We start from the raw sequence: 20,665 nt of genomic DNA on the forward strand, positions 1-20,665 counted from the left end.
CTGTGAAGAACAATGGCATGGGTGCATACAGTGTCGCAACAGCAGATGCTTCATCAACTTGATAAGAGCAACGTTATCGTTATTGGAAAGTGGCTTACTTGGAGTTGGGAAACAGATAACGAACGGATCTCCGGTTAAACCGCTTCCGCAGCTACAGATGGGACTATGATGGATGACTTTGCATTGTGCATTGCGACCGCAGGTACCAAGACAGGGATCTTTGCACTTCTGATTTACGCACGCGAGATTCGTATTACATTCGGTGTTCACGACACATTCGGGTCTACAATTAGGCGGGGTTCCTATATACTGTGGTAAGCAGGAACATACGGCTTGATCGTTGACGTTCTGACATTGGCTATTTGGACCACAAGGCGATGGCCTGCATAGTTCAGGTTTGTCCTCTTCGACTGTAAAATGTTGATATTGTGGGTACAAATTCCAGATCGTGAAGATGAAAAGCATCTCGGTTCAATAACCGTGGGTGGCTTGGCTACTTACTGGAGGGCATTTTGTACACGCAACTGACATACGGATCACCGGAGTATTGTGGGATGCAAGTGCACACTGGCGAGTTGTTCACAACCTGGCAATTTGTGTTCGCACCGCAAGAACCGGGACAAGGATTCTGACACTTGAGATTGATACATGCCAAGTTGGAGGGACAATCTGACGGGATGGTGCATTCTGGTCGACATCCTTCGTAGGGGTTGCCGATGTATTCAGGCAAGCAGTAGCAAGAACCAACGCCACTTTGTTCTCGACAGATGGCGTTAGCTCCGCAAGGGGATGGTTGGCAAGGACGTGTCGGAACCACTGGCATCGCTGGAAGAAATAACAGGTTATTAACTTGGTGTCGTGTGTCCCATAAAATCATTGACAGGACACTTACGTAGCTTGGCGGAGCACTGAACAAAGGGATCGCCCGTGTAATCTTTCATGCAAGCGCACGATGGAACGTGGTTCACGACGTGACACTCCGCGTTAGAACCACAAGAACCTGGACAGGGATCTTTGCACTTGCGATTAATGCAAGCCAAGTTGCTGCTGCACTCGGTGTTACTGACACATTCGGGCCTACAATTTGGAGGTGTTCCAATGAACTCTGCTCTGCAAGAGCAGGATGGCTGGTTATTGATGACTTGGCAGACTGCGTTGGGACCGCAGGGTGATGGTTGACAGGGGTTTGTCGGTGGCACGGGCTCCTCCGCTTTAATATAAGGTAGCAGTTAAATTATGATTTTTTGAACGAGGCTACCCAGTCAAGGAAGAGGACACCTACGTCTGGGTAAACACCGCACGAATGGATCACCAGTGAATACTGGAGGACAGCTACAAATGGGGTTGTGATTGACTATTTGACAACGAGCTGATACACCACAGGATCCAGGACACGGGTCTTTACACTTTAGGTTCACGCAGGCTTCATTCAAGGGACAGTCGCTATTAACTATACATTCTGGTCGACAGGCAGGAGGATTCCCAATATACCCTGGTGCGCACGAGCAGACTGCTTGTCCGCTAAAATCTTGACACCTGCTGTTGGGGCCGCAGGGCGATGGATTGCAGGGCTGTACTATCACTGGGTCTGTAAAATAAATTACTTATGCTTATCTTATCGCGAACAAAGTCTTGAGGCGTCTCCTAGAAGTTTACCTTTCACTGGATAGCATGTGGTGAACGCGTTGCCTGACATACCGTCGGGACAACTGCACATGGGAGTGTGATTTATCACGACGCACTCGGCGTTCTGGCCACATACACCAATACATGGGTCAAAGCACTTATTACGATTGCAAGCTTTGTCCAATGGACAATCTGGATTCTGGACGCATTCCGGGCGACATCCGTAATAAGGATCGCCGCGATACTCGGGCAAACAAGTACACGTGCCATCGCGACATACCGCATTCGATCCACATGGTGAGGGACTGCAGGCGTCTTGGAAAACTGGTGGTGGAGCTACGGCGATAGTTTCGTGAGTACTAATTGCGATAGAGACTGTTTGGGTTTGATTAACTTTAGAAAAAAAATAATCGACGCTTACAAGGAGTTTCTACGAAGCAATTAGCAAACGGATCGCCCGTGTATCCCTTTGGACACGTGCACACGGCCATGTGATTCACTACGAGACACTGTGCACCTGTACCACAGGAACCTGGACAGGGATCCGTACACTTCTGTCTTAAACAAGCTTTGTTACTGCCGCACTCAGAATCGATGGTACACTCTGGACGACAATTCGGTGGGGTTCCTATGTAGCTGTCCATGCATGAACAGCTTGGCAGTTCCGTGTTACCAACCACACGGCACATGGAGAACGGACCGCAGGGTGATGGAATGCAAGGGTTCACAGGTTCGGACACCGCTGGAGGGAAATATTATTGTCATAAAATCATTCTGTCAAACCTAAACGCGAATGCTACCTCTGCCCTTTCACAACGCTTTGAACATTGTACTCACTTGAAACTTTGAAACATCTCACGAATGGGTCGCCAGTCAGGCCAGGATTGCAGCTGCAGATTGGACTGTGATTTATCGCCTCGCATCTGGCATTGATACCGCAGATACCTGGACACGGGTCCATGCATTTACGGTTCTTGCAAGCGCGATTTGTGGCACAGTCCGAGCTGACAGTGCACTCTGGTCTACACATTGGCGGGGTACCAATAAAGGTGGCTGAACAAGAGCAAATGGCCTGTCCGTTGGACACACGACATTGACTGTTAAGTCCGCAAGGTGACGGGCTACAGGGATCGGCTGGTTTCGCTGAAAGAATGATTCAGGTTAGATGACAATGATGACAACGATCAAGGTTGTTCCAAAGCTTTGAGAACTTACGTTGTTCTTGAACAATATTGCACTGAACAAATGGATCGCCTGTGTAGCCAAACTGACATGTACAAAGTGGAGCGTGATTTACGACCTGACAGACTGCGTTGTAGCCGCAGAATCCTGGACAAGGATTCTGACACTTGGACTTAACGCAAGCCCGATCAGCGGTACAGTCGGAGTTGATGATGCACTCTGGTCGACACCCTTCGTAAGGGTTGCCGACGTAATCGGGGAGACACTTGCAGGACACAGCGCCATTCAATTCGTTGCACATTGCGTTAGACCCACATGGAGATGGTACACACGGGGTGGGTTTCTTATCCGTGTCTTCGATTGCTAGGGAGACATTTTTTTAAGTCATTTGCTGCAACACTAGATATAATTGCATCGTTCACTGATAGAGGTATTGCTCACCTGGTCTTGGAAGACATTGTATAAATGGATCACCGACAAAACCGTAGGAACAGACGCACATTGGTGTGTGACTTATTACTCGGCACTCGGCGTTAGCGCCACAGGAACCGGGACAAGGATCGCGACACTTTTGAGTGATGCAAGCTAAGTGCGTGGAGCACTCGCTGTTGCTTATGCACTCGGGCTTACAGTTTGGCGGAGATCCAAGGAATTCGGGCAAACACGAACAAGATGGTGAATTATTTATGACCTGGCATCGACTGTTTGGACCACAGGGTGATGGTACACATGGGTTCAGGACCGGTGGTTCTTCCTCTGTCGAAAGGAACAGAAAAGGTTGACGTGATTTTCGCTCTTGTATGGTGATTGCTAATAGATGTTTCATCAATTGGATACTCACGCTTTCTGATACACATGGTGAAGGGGTTCCCTGTCAGATCTGGTGGACAGCTACAAATTGGATTGTGGTTCACTACAACGCACTCGGCTCTTATACCGCAAGTACCGGGACAAGGATCTATACATTTTTGATTATTGCACGCCATATCGGATGAACAGTCAGAACTGAGGATGCACTCTGGTCTGCAATTCGGTGGAGTATCTAGATAACTAGGGATGCAAGAGCAAACTGCCTGGTCATTTATCTTCCTGCACTGACTGTTGGGTCCACAGGGTGACGGGTTGCACGGGTCTCTGGGTGTTTCTACTGTTTACAGGTTAGAAATAATACAAATCAGATATTGTACGACAGAGTAGAACTTAGCGATTAATTGTCTCAGTTATTGGAGCAAAACAATTCTATACCTTGCACCGCGGAGCAAACTACAAACGCGTTTCCTGATGTTCCTGGTGGACAAGTGCAAACTGGAACGTGATTAACGACAGAACACAAGGAATTCTGTCCACAGGTTCCAGCGCATGGATCGTTACATTTGCTCTTAATGCAAGCTCTATCTCTTGGACAGTCAGAGTTCAGGACACATTCTGGGCGACAACCTAAGTATGGGTCTCCTTGATACTCTGATAAGCAAGTGCATACTCCATTCAGGCACTGCGTGTTTGTGCCGCAATTGGCACACGAATCGACAGGCTGGTCCGTTTCCACTGATCGAACAAAACGTTACAAGTAGTGAATAAACCATGGGTCGATACAATGACGAAATCGTAGACGATATTTTGCACCATTTTGATGGATAAAGGTGTACCTGTTACGGGTGAACATCTGACGAAAGAATCGCCGGTGTATCCTTCGGGACAAGTGCAAATAGGGGTGTGGTTTATCACTGAACACTGGGCCCCTACACCGCAAACTCCTTCGCAGGGATACCGACACTTCTTCTGAATGCAAGCCTGATTACTGGGACACTCGGAATTTCGTATACACTCTGGTCTACAATTCGGTGGTGTTCCCATGTAGTCTGCTAAACAGGCACACGAGGCCTGGGTGTTTACATTACGGCATTCGGAGTAGGGTCCGCATGGTGAAGGTGCACATGGGTTCACGTATGATGGTTCGGGTGTAGGTTTTCCAACTAAAATGAATATTTATGAAGAAAACGTTAGCTTCGAATGTGTGGAAGATACGATCTGTTAAGAGACTTACTTGGTACATCGAAACAAGCAACGAGTGGATCACCAGTGAAGCCTGGCTGACAGGAACATATGGCTCTATGATTGATCGTTTCACATCTCGTGTTCGAGCCGCAAGATCCAGGACAAGGGTCGCTACATTTTTTGTTGATACACGCCAAAGTTGAGACGCATTCAGCGCTGACTGTACACTCGGGTCTGCATGTAGGTGGACTTCCCATGAACTCGGGTAAACACGAACACACTGACTGTCCATTGATGGCTTTACATTGACTATTGGGTCCGCAGGGGGACGGGTTACATGGCCGGCTAATTGTTTGGTCAACTTCTAAAAAGGAATGATCCGTCGTTATAGACTCTGCAGTATTTGTCAACTCGAAGCTCTCGTTCTTGGGACTGCAACCTACCTAGCTGAAGCGGTAAACAGAGGACAAAGGCATTGCCAGTGTGTCTAGGGTAACATTCGCACACCGGCAGGTGATTAATAACATGACATTCGGCATTGCGACCGCAAATTCCTGGACAAGGATCCCTGCATTTGGTGTTCATGCAAGCTTGATTTGCGGGGCAGTCGGAGTTTAGGAGACACTCGGGTCGACATCCATCGTAGGGGTTGCCAATGTAATTAGTAATACAGGTGCACGAGCCTGCACCGTTCAATTCATTGCAGACTGCATTGGATCCGCACGGCGATGGATTGCAGGGGTCGACAGGTGCAGGGATCGTTACAGCTGTAAAGTAGGACAGTTTAGAAGCAACGTAACAACTGGATAGTAAATTAAGTCACTTCAGAAATCCTTGGACTCTTACGTTCTTTGAAGACACACTGGGTGAATGGATCGCCAGTATAACCACTCAGGCAAGTACACATGGGAGTGTGGCTCACAACATGACAGTTTGCACTGGCACCACAGGAATCGATGCAAGGGTCTTGGCACTTTTGATTGATACACGCTAACTGACTAGGACACTCGCTGTTGCTTACACACTCTGGCCTGCAATTGGGTGGGCTGCCAGAGAATCCTGACGTGCACGAGCACGAGGGTGATTCGTTAATCACTTGACACTGAGAATTTGGACCGCAGGGTGATGGTTGGCAGGGGTCTACTACGGGTTCATCGACTGGAATGAAGAAAGTTTTGTTTTTTTCTGACGTGTATACAAGTGCGAGCAACTCCTAGCCTGTCAATAGGAATGCAACCTGAAAATATGAATCAAGTAAGGAGATGATAGACTCTTACAGAAGGGTATGCATTGAACAAATGGATTGCCGGTGTAGCGTAACGGGCAGCTGCATATAGGATTATGGTTGACGACGTTGCATTTAGCTCCGATGCCACAGGTTCCAGGGCAGGGATTCATGCATCTTTGATTGCTACAAGCTTCGTTTTGTGGGCAATCTGTGCTAACTATGCACTCGGGTCTACAGGTCGGCGGGCTTCCTAAATATCCTCTGACACAGGAACAGACCGCTTGACCGTTTACGGTGCGGCATTCGCTATTGGGTCCACAAGGCGTTGGACTACACGGATTGGTGGGTATTATATCTGACAAAAAAAAGTATCAGGTTATTCCAATTCTTCATGGGTGGGATCATGCAAATTTACGTGCTGAAAATGTCATGCAGGAGACGGTTGAATACCTTGTAGAGGGGTACATTGACTAAACGCATTGCCGGTCATGTTTCCAGCACAGCTGCACATGGGGACGTGATTGATAACTGTACAAATGGCACTGAAACCACAGGTTCCTGGACAGGGGTCCATACACTTATTACGCAAGCAGGCTCTATCTCTGGGACAGTCTGAGTTTAGGACACATTCGGGTCGGCATCCTACATACGGGTTTCCTTGGAATTCTGGTAAACAGGTGCAAACACCGTTCGTGCAGGCGGCATTGGGACCACAGGGTGATTGGCTACATTCGTCTTCGATCGGTATTGAAGCTGCAAAGTCAAATGTTTGTTATCGATAAAATCCAGGTTATGATAGACTCCCTAGAACTTATGAAATTCGAGAAGTATTTTTTTTTTTTATGAAAACTATTCAGGTATGAAAAGTGAGGTATGATTCAGGTTTCTTACATGTTGGTGGCGGTAACTGACAAAGAGTGAATGGATTTCCGGTGAAACCTTCGGGGCAGTTGCACACGGGAATGTGATTAACGACTGCGCACATGGCACCGGAACCGCAGGAGCCAGGACAAGGGTCTCTGCATTTCATGTTGATGCAGGCCATGTTGCTTTGACACTCGGAGTTGATCGTGCACTCGGGTCTGCAGTTGGGTGGTTGTCCAATGTAGCTCTCTAAGCAGGTGCAAGCGGGTGAGCCACGGACATTTCTGCACTGGGCGAAATTACCGCAAGGAGACGGTACACAGGGGTCTTTTTCCATCGGGCCAGGGATTGCGACAGCTAAAATTGATCAACGGACTTTGGCAATTCGGTTCTCCTGGTACATGGATTGAAAATCGTGGATACATGGTGGAACATCTTACGTGGAATTGGTGCACAGGTGGTGAAAGGATCGCCACTGTATCCGGGCATGCAACTACAGATGGGACTGTGGTTAACGACAATACACTTGGTGTTAAGTCCGCATGGGCTTGGACAGGGGTTCACGCATTTGTAATCCTTGCACGCAAGCTGAGTAGGACACTCGGAGCTGGCAACGCATTCGGGTCTACATCCGGGTGGGGTGCCAACGTAAGTTGGTAGGCAGGAACACACGGCTTGGCCAGAGACTTCTTTGCACTGGCTGTTGGGTCCGCAGGGTGATGGGTTACACACGTTCTCTTTTACCGGGAGTATTACTGGGAAACAAGTCGAATGGTTAATCATCAACATTTGACCGCAGGGTGTCGAGTCTTCGATCGTGATTGGGGAAAACCGGTTGAACTTACTATCCATGGTACACGCGATAAACGGGTCGCCAGTGAACCCTGACCGACAGGTGCAGAGTGGGTGATGGTTAACGACCCAGCACTCGGCATTCTGGCCGCAGGTTCCAGGGCAGGGGTCTTGGCACTTGTTTTGCACGCACATTTTGTTGGACGGGCAGTCGGGATTAATAACGCACTCGGGCCTACAGCCCACGTATGCGTTGCCAACATACTCGGGTGGGCAATAACAAATCCCGAGACCATCTCGTTCTCTGCACAACGCGTTTGTGCCGCATGTGCCTTCCGCGCAGGGCGAGGGTTCCGGTTCACGAACTGGAACAATGCAAAATTGTAAAGATTAGTATCGTTTATAGAAGGATCGTGTGCACCATCCTATTATTCTTCCTTACTTATTATCGAGCAACGAGTATACGGGTCACCGGTGAGACCGTTCGGGCAAACGCAGTGGGGCACGTGGTAGGCCACGTGACACTCGGCACTCTCCCCGCACAGATCTGGGCAGGGGTCTTTGCATTTCTGTTGAACACACGTTTGGTGGCTGGGGCACTCGGAGCTAGCAATGCACTCGGGTTTGCAGTTGGGCGGGGCCCCCTTATATTCGGGCAGGCATGTACAGGATGGGATGTCATTGATTACTTGGCATTGAGAGTACGGTCCACAGGGTGACGGCTGACAGGGGTTCGTGGGCACTATTGTATCTTCTACGGAAAGTAAGTTTGCGTTATCGACTCACTTCTATTTCGACCCCGTGATCTTATGTAAAGACGACATTGATCAAGGATTCTTCTAGATCACTAAGACCCTTGGTAAGATCCTTAGAAACCCAGGAGAACATTCACGACTTTACACAGGATCGATGGAATTTGTGGTACTGTTATTTATCTTACTGATCATCTCGCATCTGATGAAGGGATCTCCCGTGTAACGTTCCGGGCAGGAGCACACGGGATTGTGATTGACCACCATGCATTTCGCTCGGACACCACACGTTCCTGGACACGGATCTCTGCATTTTTGGTTCACGCAAGCCTCGTTCTTGCGACAATCGGAACTGATAACGCACTCTGGTCTGCACAAAGGTGGGGTTCCAAGGTAATCTGGCGCACAAGTGCACACGGCTTGATCGTTCACCTCCCGACAGATACTGTTCGGACCGCATGGGGACGGGTTGCATGGTCTTGTCGTTGCGGGAGCTACGGTACGATAGTTCGCGGGTCATCAGATTGTTACATTCGAATCGACTTGTCGGAAACTGAACAATGTGTACCTTGTACAGGTGAACACACGACTAGGGCGTTTCCACCAGTGTTGGGGGGACAACTGCACATTGGTATGTGATTGATCACGTTGCAGAGGGCGTTCTGTCCGCAAGCTCCGGGGCATGGATCGACGCATTTGTTTCTTATGCACGCTTTGTTGTTTGGACAGTCTGTACTGAGTACGCATTCGGGACGACAACCGACGTATGGGTCTCCAGAGTATTCGGATACGCAGGTGCAAACGCCGTTGTTGCATTCAGCGTTAGGCCCGCACGGAGACTTGCTGCACGGGTCTGTTACAGGTTCTACTCCTACACGGGCATTCCAAAGGTATCGTCAATAAAACTGTCTAATATTCTGGATTAAATTTGAGTACTTATAGGGGGCTTACTCATTGGTTTGGGTTGACAGCTACTGAAAGGATCTCCCGTGTAACCTTCTAAACACGTGCAAACGGGGATATGATTGTGAACTGCGCAGACGCCATTGATGCCACAGGAACCTGGACAAGGGTCCTGGCACCGTTCGCGAATGCAAGCTTGATTTCTGGGGCAATCGGTGTTGACCACACACTCTGGACGACAATTCGGTGGCGCACCGATGTAGTTTATCGCACAAGAGCACGAGGGAGAGCCGTTAATGTTGCGACACTGGGAGTTAGGGCCGCAAGGTGAATTGATACAGGGATCTATAGGTGTATCCATAACAGGTGTAGCTAAAATTGAACGATTATCTTTAACTCGTCCTTAAGTAATTCCTTGAAGCTGTGGTCACTCTTTTGACGCTTACGTGGACTGAAGAAGCAGCGAGTGAACGGGTCACCGGTGAAACCTGGCTTGCAGGAGCAAATGGGACTGTGGTTCACTACTCTGCATGTGCTCTGCTGACCGCAAGAGTCAGGGCAGGGATCGATGCACTTGTTGCTTCTGCACGCGAGATTCAACGAACAGTCGGAGCTAACGGTGCACTCTGGTTTGCAATTGGGAGGTGTTCCGGTGTAAGTTGGTAAACAAGAACATGTGGCCTGACCATTGGTTTCTCTACACTGACTGTATGGTCCGCAAGGTGATGGATCGCAAGGGTTAATAAAGTTAGGCTCGGGCACTGGAAGAGGATAAATCATCGTATATCACGCTGATCATACGTTTCCTTGTACGGAGAAGGTCTTTTTGAAATTCGTCTTACGTGGTTCTCTCATGGGAGTGCAATACACGAAAGGATCTCCCGTGTATCGTTCAAAGCAGCTGCAAGTCGCTGCATGGTTGACCACGTAACACTGAGCATTCTGACCGCAAGTTCCAGGACATGGGTCTCTGCACTTGGATCTGATGCAGGCTTGATTGGACGGACAGTCTGAACTGAGCGTGCACTCGGGTCTGCATCCTTCGTAAGGATTGCCGATGTAATCGTTCTGACAAGTGCAAGATCCAGTGTTTTGCTGAACACGACAAATACTGTTGGAACCGCACGGCGTTGGAGTGCAGGGGTCTGGTCTGGTGACTGGCACGTCGACTAAAAAAGTGGGAAAAGGTAGATCGTAATTGGTGTTCAAGATTTCAAAGCAGTCGCTGAAAACAACACGCGAGAAAGAAGTCAACGAGACTCGAAGGTTCTTACACGATTGTGGCACACACTGGGTAAACGGATCTCCGGTGTAACCACTTGCGCAGACACACATAGGGGTGTGACTGACAACGTTGCAAACCGTGTTCACGCCACAGGAGTTGACACAAGGGTCCTGACACTTCTGATTAATGCATGCCATCCGATTGGGACACTCGCTGTTGCTGACACATTCTGGACGACAGTTAGGGGGCGATCCGATGAATTCCCGTAGACAGGAGCAAGATGGTTGATCGTTGACCACCTGACACTCCGCATTGGCACCACACGGTGACGGTTGGCAAGGATCGATCGGAGTTGATGGTCTTGCGGCTTTAAGATTCAAGACTCTGTTAATCTTCGAATTCTGATTATCGTCGATAGAAAATATGTCAGGTTACAGAGTCCTTACGCGTTGGGTAGCAACTGACGAAAGGATCGCCGGTCATTCTTTCGCGACAATTGCATATCGGATTGTGGTTGACGACGCTGCAGTCCGCGTTGAGTCCACAGCTACCTGGACAAGGATCTCGGCACTTTTGGTTGCTACACGCCTCGTTCAATGGACAATCCGAACTGACCGTGCACTCGGGTCTGCAAGTTGGAGGGGCGCCTATGTATCCGTTCACGCAGGAGCAAACTGCTTGCATGTTGTTCTGTCTGCACTGGCTGTTGGGTCCACACGGCGATGGATTGCAGGGGTCGCTAATCGTGGTTACTAAAACCGTTCAAGAGTTCCCCCTTGTAGAAAAGGTCCTCGATTCTCGTCCCGTGGACTCTTACCAAAAATTTTAGAAGCATACCTGGGACAGGGGAACAGAGTACGAACGCGTTTCCAGACATTCCCGATGGGCAACTGCACATGGGTACATGGTTGAAAACGTTGCACAATGCGCTCTGTCCGCAAACACCGACACACGGATCTACGCATTTGTTTCGGATGCACGCTCTCGTGGTTGGACATTCGTTACTCAGGACGCACTCCGGTCTACAACCCGTGTACGGGTCACCGGAATACTCTGGCAAACAGGTGCAAACATCGTTGTTGCACTGCGTGTTGGATCCGCAGGATGCACATGGATTCGTTTCTACCGGTCGCTCTGTAACGCGTGTCAGTGTTAGCACGGAACCGGGAGTAACTTTTAAGAAAACTCGACACGCGATTGGACAATCTTACGGTCAAGGACGCAATTGGTGAACGGATCCCCGGTGTAACCAGGTTGACAGGTGCACGTTGGAACGTGATCGATTACGTTGCATCGGGCTTGAAGACCGCACGAGCCGGGACAAGGGTCTCTACACTTTTGTCGCATGCAGGCCATACTGGAAGCACAGTCCGAATTCAGTGTGCACTCTGGCCGACAATTCGGTGGACTTCCGGTGTACGTGGCTAGACAGGTGCAAGAAGGAACTCCGCCAATGTTACGGCACTCCGAATAAGCACCGCATGGGGATGGAATACAGGGATCTTTTGGAGCAACGTCGCTCACGACTGGCGGTGTCACTAAAATTTTGAACACAGTGTTGAAATTATTTAGAACGAATCCATCTGTTGGGATCAAAGTCAATTGCGATTCGATCTAATTGTCTATGATCACAGCTTTGCGCAGCAGTGTTCACTGTTCAAGATACTCACATGGAATTGAGAAACATACGGTGAACGGATCACCGGTGTACCCTCTCAAACAACTACAAAGAGGTGCGTGATTGATGACTCTACAATCCGAGTTCTGTCCACAAGAGGATGGACATGGGTTTACACATTTCTGTTGCACGCACGCCTTATCTGTGGCGCATTCCGAACTGGTGACGCATTCTGGTCTACAGGTTGGCGGTGAACCGATGTAAGTCGGAAGACAAGAACAAACGGCTACTTGATTCACTACTCTGCACTGGCTGTTCGCGCCGCATTGGGATGTACCGCATGGATCGGTTGTGCTGACGTCGGAAACTGAAGGATGTTTTGAGATGATTTCGTTGTTTGGAGACGCGTCGTCGTAGAAGATTGTAATTTCAGAGATAATGATAAGATCATTATATAAAATGATCAAAAAATAATCACGCTTTAAAATTAGCGTAACCACGACTTACCAACTGACTGAACAGAGCAATATCGATACGGATCTCCGGTATAACTGGGATAACAAGAGCAAGAAGCTCTGTGATTGATAACGTAGCACTCGGCGTTAGTTCCACACGTGCCTGGACACGGATCGATACACTTAGAATTGGTGCAAGCTCTGCTCGGTGAGCAGTCAGAGTCCAAGACACATTCTGGCCTGCATCCTTCGTAAGGATTTCCCGTGTAACCAGGAAGACACGCGCAGGCACCTACATCGTTTCTTTCGGTGCATTGGGCGTTCGATCCGCAGGGTGAAGGCAAACACGGATTCACTTGTTGGTCTTCGACTAGAAGCGACGAAAGGTATCGTCAATGAACATTCACTTGAAATATGTTCAAATACTTCAGGTACAATCTAGGTGAAGTATTGGGTCGCTGCAGAATCTCAATACTCGATTTTCAACGAGTGTGGTATTGAACACTTGGAATCTAATAACTTTAACGATGTTTGACATTTGTTCGGATCATCAGACGCGTCAAGGGTGACTTCAATGCACGGTAAGTAAGAGCACGTACGTCATTCTAAAGGTTTCAACGCGTGGTAAGTAAAGATATGCACACGAGTCTAGAGATTTCAATGCGTGGTAAGAACACCAGCGCTAGAGATTTCAATGCGTGGTAAGAATACCAGCGCTAAAGATTTCAACACGTGGAAAACTAATCCTAAAACTTGTCACCGAATCGAAGCGACAAAGTTATCAAATGTTCGGAACAAATTGAACGTTCTATTTAATACTGAAAAGCCCGAGTAAATTCTTGCAACGACCTAATAAAATCACTTGACAGACGAAAGCTTACTGGGCTTGACAAAGCACTGCGTGAACGGATCGCCCGTGTAATCTGACTCGCAGTAACACATGGGCGTGTGACTGACTGCTCGACATTGAGCGTTGGTCCCGCAAGAACTCGCGCAAGGATCTCTACATTTCTGGTTAATGCACGCCTGATGACTGGGGCACTCGCTGTTGCTGACGCACTCGGGTCTGCAGTTTGGCGGTGAACCGACGAAACCGGACAAACAGGTGCAAGATGGCGAGTTCCCTGAGATTTGGCATTGAGCGTTGGGTCCGCAGGGCGATGGCTGGCAAACGTTTATCGGTCTTGGCGGCAACGACGCTACAAATTTCGTTACTTTAACACTTCGTTTTCAAATTTCGATCCAAAGTAACGTTCATTGGGAACTTACGAGTCGGTGTGCACCGAACGAACGGATCTCCCGTGAATCCCTCTGGACAATGACATATAGGATTTCGATTGGCAACTGTGCACCTGGCACCCAGGCCACACGTGCCGATACAAGGATTCCTGCATTTCTGATTCGTGCAGATCTCGTTCGGGGGACAATCGGAGCTGACTATACACTCGGAGCGGCAATTAGGTGGGTTTCCCAGATAACCTGGCACGCAGCTGCAAGTCGCTTGACCGTTGTTGGCGCGACACTGGCTGTTCGGTCCGCAAGGTGACGGTGTGCACGGAGAAGATGGAACATCGGCTATCGAAAGATTATCAATGAAACGTTCCGTTCCGTGTGTCTTCGTTCACAATCGAAGAGCTGTTGTATTACCTATGGCTGGACGACAGTAAGCGAACGCATTTCCTTCGAAACCGGTTGGACAGCTACACATTGGCACGTGGTTCACCACGTTGCATACTGCGTTGCTCGCGCAAGTGCCCTGGCAGGGATCCTCGCACTTGTTTCTCACGCACGCTCTGTCTCTGGGACAGTCGTTATTGAGCACGCACTCTGGACGACAGCCGATCGTGGAATCTCCGTAATAGTCGGGGAAGCAAGAGCAGATTCCGTTGTCGCACTGAGCGTTCGGGCCACAGGGGGATGGATTGCACAGATCTACTTCCGTTGGCTCGACTGGTTGTTAAAGATTGGAATAAGTCAATAGATATGCATCGACAGTGATCGATCTCAGGGAACTGTTACTTACTAGTGGTGATCTGCTGATCGCATCTACTGAAAGGATCTCCCGTGTACCCTTCGATGCACGAGCACATGGGCACGTGACCGACCACCGAGCACTGAGCGTTAAACCCGCAGGAGCCTGGACAGGGGTCCTTGCATTTCTCACGTATACAAGCTTGGTTACTGGGACACTCGGAGTTGATGGTACATTCAGGTCTGCAGTTTGGCGGGCTGCCACGATAGTCCGGCAAGCAGGTGCAGGCTGGCGTCTGCCTCACGTTTTGGCAAACCGCGTTTGGACCACAGGGGGATGGCAGACAGGGGTCTCTTTGCACCGATGGCGAGGGTTCCGTGGTGGTTTCTGGAGAACGCGTACGGTGTAAGCGAAGAGCATTAATCGATACGTTCACGATCCACTGTGAATCTAAATACCGTGAAGCTATTGATTCGAGAGATGTTCGAAGAAGATTGTAAATTACTACTTCGCGTGTACGTTGTATCTTTATCGCGTCGGTAAACACGAATTTGTTTCTGATATCTGATGTTCACGGACGGTGAACGTGTTAAGATTCTAGAGGCAGTTAACATCCAGTCGTGGGCATAGAGCATACCAGGAGCACGGAAGCAAGCGGTGAACGGATCTCCGGTGAATCCGTTGTTACAGAAACAAATTGGACTGTGATTGATGACTCGGCAGTTGGCGTTCACGCCGCACGAGTTGAGACACGGGTCGTCGCACTTCTGGCTCGCGCAAGCACGGTTCAGAGGACAGTCTGTACTGACCACGCACTCGGGTCTACAGTTTGGTGGACTGCCGACGTACGTCGAAAGACAGATGCACACTGCCTGATTGTTGTTCACGCGACATTCGCTATTCGGACCACAGGGTGTTGGATTGCAAGGGTCCGCTACCACGGTGTCTTCTAAAAGGAAAGGCGAGGATGTTAGATTCCTCTGATATTACTGTCAGAAGTTGACTATGAATCGTTTGGATACCAAGTGGTGTAAATTTACTAGATTTGTTCGAGACAAAGTTGAACTGTTCAAAGGGAGGAACACAGTGACAGATTGGAACTTACACCACTTGGTTCGTCACAGCTCTTTTAATTGACAAAACATCGGACGACTCTTACGGTTCACTGGACTCAAGCTGCAATATCTGAACGGATCTCCAGAGTATCCTTGAATACATGTACACATCGGTAGGTGATTCACGGGGTGACACATCGCGTTCTGACCGCATGCACCGGGACAAGGATCTTGACATTTCGATCTCACGCAGGCAAGATTCACAGGACAGTCGGAATTCACCGTACACTCCGGTCTACAACCTTCGTAGGGGTTACCGATGTAATCTGGCAGACAGGAACAGGCACCTGCGTTCCCTGACACTTTGCACACTGCATTCGCGCCGCATGGCGATGGTGTGCAAGGTGTGGGCCTTTCGCTTTCAACTACGGGGGTGAAGAAGAATCGATTTAATGAAGGAAAAAATTGCTTCTGTACATTCAGATCGTCGTTTAAGTTTTCTGTGGCTTTTGATACAAAGCAACGTTAACTTGTACGAAAGCGGTGTCTAATAGCGACATTTGTAATTTTGTGTATATAATAAAATTTTAACCAGCAAGTATTTATGAACAGTGGTATATTTTTTTTACTATTGTAATATCGGTCGTAGCGATATAGACGAGAATCGAATTAAAGAACCTTAACAGCCACAGAAAGCTCAATACTTTTCACGAATCTAAAGCACAAGACTCACTTGGAACTGGAGTACACTGAACGAAAGGATCACCGGTAAATTCTGAACGACAAGAGCAAATTGGAGTGTGACCGAACACGCTGCAATCTGCATTGGTTCCGCACAAACCAGGACACGGGTCCCTGCATTTTTGACTGACGCAAGCCTCGTGAGTCGGACAATCGTTGTTAGCAACGCACTCGGGTCTACAATTTGGAGGTGATCCCGAGAACTCTGGCAAACACGAGCACGCGGGTGCTTGGTTCACGACCTGACACTGAGCGTTCGGACCGCATGGCGACGGGAAACAAGGATTGATCGGTTCTGGAGGCTGTTCGACTGGAAAGCGAATGAAACATCGTTAAAAACAATTCTCGTGGAGTCACTTCAACGCGTGTACAATCTACAGAGTGTCTCGAAACACGCGCCGCAACTTGCAAAATTTGAGCAATTAAATTGAAAATAGATTATATATTTCGGTTGCATCGCGAATATCAGAACACCCTGTATTTTGAAACGTTCGATTCTCTTCAACGTCTCACCTATAACCGTGCAACTGGTGAACGGATCACCGGTCATACTCGGTGGACATCTGCAAATAGGATTGTGATTGACCACAGAGCACTCTGCTCTCAGGGCGCAAGAGCCTGGACACGGGTCCCTGCATTTCTGATTGACACAGGCTTTCGTCAACTCGCAATCTGAACTGACGATGCACTCTGGTCTACACGTCGGTGGATTCCCGAGGAAACCCTCCACGCACTTACAAACAGCGACTCCGTTCACTTCTTGGCAGTGACTGTTCGGTCCACAGGGCGATGGCGAGCAAGGATTCGACGGTACGTCTTCTGGTAAGAGAATGGAAGATTTAAATCGAATGATCACAGTTCTCAAGGAAATAGAACGAAGAAGAAGATTTTCAATGCTGTACCCTGCACTGGGGAACAAGAAATGAAAGCATTTCCAGACATCCCTATTGGACAACTGCACATTGGGATGTGGTTTATGGTTTGACATTGGGCGTTTTGTCCGCAGGTTCCTCTACACGGATCTGTGCATTTGTTCCTTGTGCACGCCCTGTCACGTGCACAATCAGTATTCATAATGCACTCGGGTCGACAACCGCTGTAAGGATCTCCTTGATACTCCGGAAGGCAGGTGCAACTGCCGTCACGGCAAAGGGCGTTTGCACCGCACGGTGATGGATTGCAAGGATCTGAGACCGGTTCCTCGGCTGTGCACAAATTGGGAAATGTCACCAACAGTTTCAAAATGAAATCGATTTCGATCGATACTTGGAACTCTATGTTCAGAATATAAACATCGATTCAACATCGAACCGATAGTTGATCAGGACAATCTATGCATTACTTTAACAAGACGATAAAGATTCAAATTTAAAACAACTATTTCTGAACCTAGAGTACCAAAGTGACAAAAAAAGAAACACTCTCACGTTGAGCAGGTTTCAAGACGCAGCTGCTGAATGGGTCTCCAGTATAGCCCTCCGGACAAGAGCAAACTGGGACATGATTCATAACAGTACACCTAGCACCTATACCGCAGGAACCTGGACAAGGATCTGAGCATTTTTCCCTAATGCAAGCCAATGCACTTGAGCACTCAGCGTTTATGGTGCACTCTGGTCTACAATTTGGCGGTACGCCGATATACGAGGCTGAGCAAGAGCAAGATGGATTCCCTCCGATGTTTCTACATTGGGAATACGGACCACAGGGGGATGGCAAACATGGGTCTTGCTGGGCAGGTCTTAACGGTTCTGGTGGTGGACCTGCGGGGATTTCAGAGTGAATACACTATCTCCAGATGTTCACTGTAGCGAAAGTAAAGCGGAGATACAAACGTGGAGTGGAGAAGCAAACAGAGAAAGCATCCCCGGTAAAATCTTGCTGGCAGGAACATATTGGACTGTGATTGATGACTCTGCAGATCGCATTCCTTCCACAGGGATCTGGACAAGGATCGATGCACTTCTGATTCACGCATACGCGATTTGAGGCGCACTCGGCACTCGCCACGCATTCTGGCCTGCATCCAGGCGGAGAACCGAGATATTCGGGCAAACACGAGCAAACTGCCTGTCCGTTGTTCTCTCGACAGATGCTGTTGGGTCCGCATGGTGATGGTTGACAGGGATTTGTTAAACTCGGTAGGGTAACTGTCAGGAGAAATGTTGCTTTAAAACTTGGTAGCGATCGTGGTTTGAGAGGAAACGTTGTCCAACGTTACAAGGAGTTGCAAAGAATACCTCTGAGTAATGGTGACAACGCGAATGAGATGCGTTTTCGTAATAACAACGCTACCGTGATAGGTTTAACGTGTCAGAAAATATAAATAAAACGATTATTGAAATAATCACTGATCGTTTCATCGATCCTGATTATAGCTATGCATTCTAATCACTAATTTTCAAATTCATCCAGGGGCATTCTCTCCAAATCTCCTGCATATTCATCTCTTGTGAAGAATATCTCTGAACAATGTTCACGGTGTGAAGAAGATGCGTTTTAACAATAGCAACACTGTTGATCGTTTTTCAAATCTGTTCAGAGGACGTTTTTTCCAAATCTCCAACATACCCATCTCTTCTTCGCGACAGAATCGGAACGGATCTCCGGTGAATCTGGGCAAGCAACTGCAAGTCGGCAGATGATTGATCACTTGGCAGACTGCATTTTGACCGCAAGTCCCAGGGCAGGGATCCTCGCATTTGAAACTGACGCAGCTTTTGCTCGGGACGCAATCCGAATTAATGACGCACTCCGGTCGACAACCCTCGTACGGATTCCCGATGTATCCTTGCAAACAGGAGCACGATCCTGCGCCGTTTCTCTCTTTGCAGAGGGCGTTCGCTCCGCAAGGAGATGGTACACAAGGTTCCGGCACGTACATCGGTATAACTGGAAAACGAGCGACGGTTGAAATTTCGTGAACGATTGGATTCACTCGTAACGTGGTCAGGAATTGATCTCAATGTTGTGGTGTTCGAAGAAACTAGGTCAAGCAAACCTACAGTTGTATCGATAGAGACATCACCAAAACTTTGGATCGTTCGAGAGATATGTTTCTTATCAGGAAACAAGGACCAAAGAGGTTCTTACGTTGTTCCACGACACACTGAGTGAACGGATCTCCGGTGTATCCAGGAGAGCAAGTACACATAGGTGTATGAGACACCGCACGGCACTCAGTGTTCGCGCCGCAGGATCCAGGACAAGGGTCTCTGCATTTCTGACGGATGCACGCCATGTTGCTCGGGCATTCGTTGTTGCTAATGCACTCGGGTCTACAGTTGGGAGGCGAGCCGGTGAACTCTGGTAGACAAGAACAGGACGGGGAATCGTTGATCGACTGGCACTGTGCGTTCGGACCGCATGGTGACGGTAGACACGGATTCTCCTGTATCGGCGCCTCCGATGCTAAAATTTAATGCAATTGCAACGTGCGTCGTGGTCGAAATTTCTTCGTGATTCAATTCAACGGGTGTCCTTACGTTTCTCGAAACATCTGACGAACGGATCGCCGGTCAAGCTCTCGGGGCAGTTGCAGAGCGGATTGTGGTTGACAACCTGACACGTGGCCCTGATACCGCAAGAACCGACGCATGGGTTGCTACATTTCTGATTGACGCAAGCTTCAGTCGGCCCGCAATCGGTGCTCACCACGCACTCGGGTCTACAGGTAGGTGGAATACCAACGAAACTGGGGATACAAGTGCACACAGCTTGATCGTTGACTTCTCTGCACTGACTGTTCGGTCCGCAGGGTGTCGGGTTGCAAGGATTGCTCACGACCGGATCTGATCGAGAGACGAAAGGATTAAACATCCGAGACGAGGATCGTGATATCAACCGTACTTGAACTCGTATTATTTTTACAAGACGGAGATTCGTATTTAAATCCACTCATGAACCAACCGTACCTCTGAACGGTATGCAAGATACGAACGCGTTGCCTGTCATACCCACGGGACAGCTGCACATGGGCACGTGATTGTACACATTGCAAATCGCGCTTTGACCACAGGTGCCGACGCATGGATCCACGCACTTGTTGCGCAGGCAGGCCTTGTTCAAGGGACAATCGGAGTTCAGAACACACTCTGGACGACAACCCACGTACGGATCGCCCTGAAACTCCGACAGACACGTGCAAACACCGTCGTTGCATCGGGTGTTCGGACCACAGGGCGATGGATTGCACGGGTCTTCGGCTACCAGTACAGCGGCTACAATCGTGAAACGATACGTTAATCCGTCGAGCAA

General features: G+C 48.8%; 1 protein-coding gene across 1 annotated transcript in view; it reads right to left on the bottom strand.

Moving 5' to 3' along the window:
- The window catches only part of Dpy (fibrillin-like protein dumpy), a 135,823-nt gene that overhangs the window by 14,248 nt on the left and 100,910 nt on the right, over positions 1–20,665 (bottom strand). The window contains 47 exon segments of the mRNA XM_076304764.1: positions 99–410; positions 502–825; positions 893–1,210; positions 1,283–1,588; positions 1,657–1,962; positions 2,048–2,368; positions 2,464–2,769; positions 2,842–3,171; positions 3,250–3,564; positions 3,650–3,955; positions 4,054–4,353; positions 4,455–4,781; positions 4,853–5,167; positions 5,247–5,570; positions 5,650–5,961; positions 6,081–6,386; positions 6,482–6,784; positions 6,923–7,252; positions 7,336–7,650; positions 7,741–8,052; positions 8,130–8,441; positions 8,628–8,933; positions 9,008–9,310; positions 9,391–9,714; positions 9,789–10,103; positions 10,185–10,511; positions 10,617–10,934; positions 11,014–11,319; positions 11,405–11,701; positions 11,779–12,105; positions 12,238–12,552; positions 12,693–13,010; positions 13,522–13,839; positions 13,910–14,215; positions 14,288–14,590; positions 14,664–14,999; positions 15,250–15,561; positions 15,772–16,092; positions 16,401–16,718; positions 16,922–17,227; positions 17,311–17,613; positions 17,836–18,171; positions 18,244–18,558; positions 18,980–19,300; positions 19,502–19,819; positions 19,894–20,199; positions 20,323–20,628. Of these exon segments, the coding sequence (XP_076160879.1) occupies positions 99–410; positions 502–825; positions 893–1,210; positions 1,283–1,588; positions 1,657–1,962; positions 2,048–2,368; positions 2,464–2,769; positions 2,842–3,171; positions 3,250–3,564; positions 3,650–3,955; positions 4,054–4,353; positions 4,455–4,781; positions 4,853–5,167; positions 5,247–5,570; positions 5,650–5,961; positions 6,081–6,386; positions 6,482–6,784; positions 6,923–7,252; positions 7,336–7,650; positions 7,741–8,052; positions 8,130–8,441; positions 8,628–8,933; positions 9,008–9,310; positions 9,391–9,714; positions 9,789–10,103; positions 10,185–10,511; positions 10,617–10,934; positions 11,014–11,319; positions 11,405–11,701; positions 11,779–12,105; positions 12,238–12,552; positions 12,693–13,010; positions 13,522–13,839; positions 13,910–14,215; positions 14,288–14,590; positions 14,664–14,999; positions 15,250–15,561; positions 15,772–16,092; positions 16,401–16,718; positions 16,922–17,227; positions 17,311–17,613; positions 17,836–18,171; positions 18,244–18,558; positions 18,980–19,300; positions 19,502–19,819; positions 19,894–20,199; positions 20,323–20,628 (14,781 nt within the window).

Source organism: Ptiloglossa arizonensis, chromosome 2, assembly GCF_051014685.1.
Source record: "Ptiloglossa arizonensis isolate GNS036 chromosome 2, iyPtiAriz1_principal, whole genome shotgun sequence".
In the NCBI taxonomy this organism is placed as follows: Eukaryota; Metazoa; Arthropoda; class Insecta; order Hymenoptera; family Colletidae; genus Ptiloglossa; species Ptiloglossa arizonensis.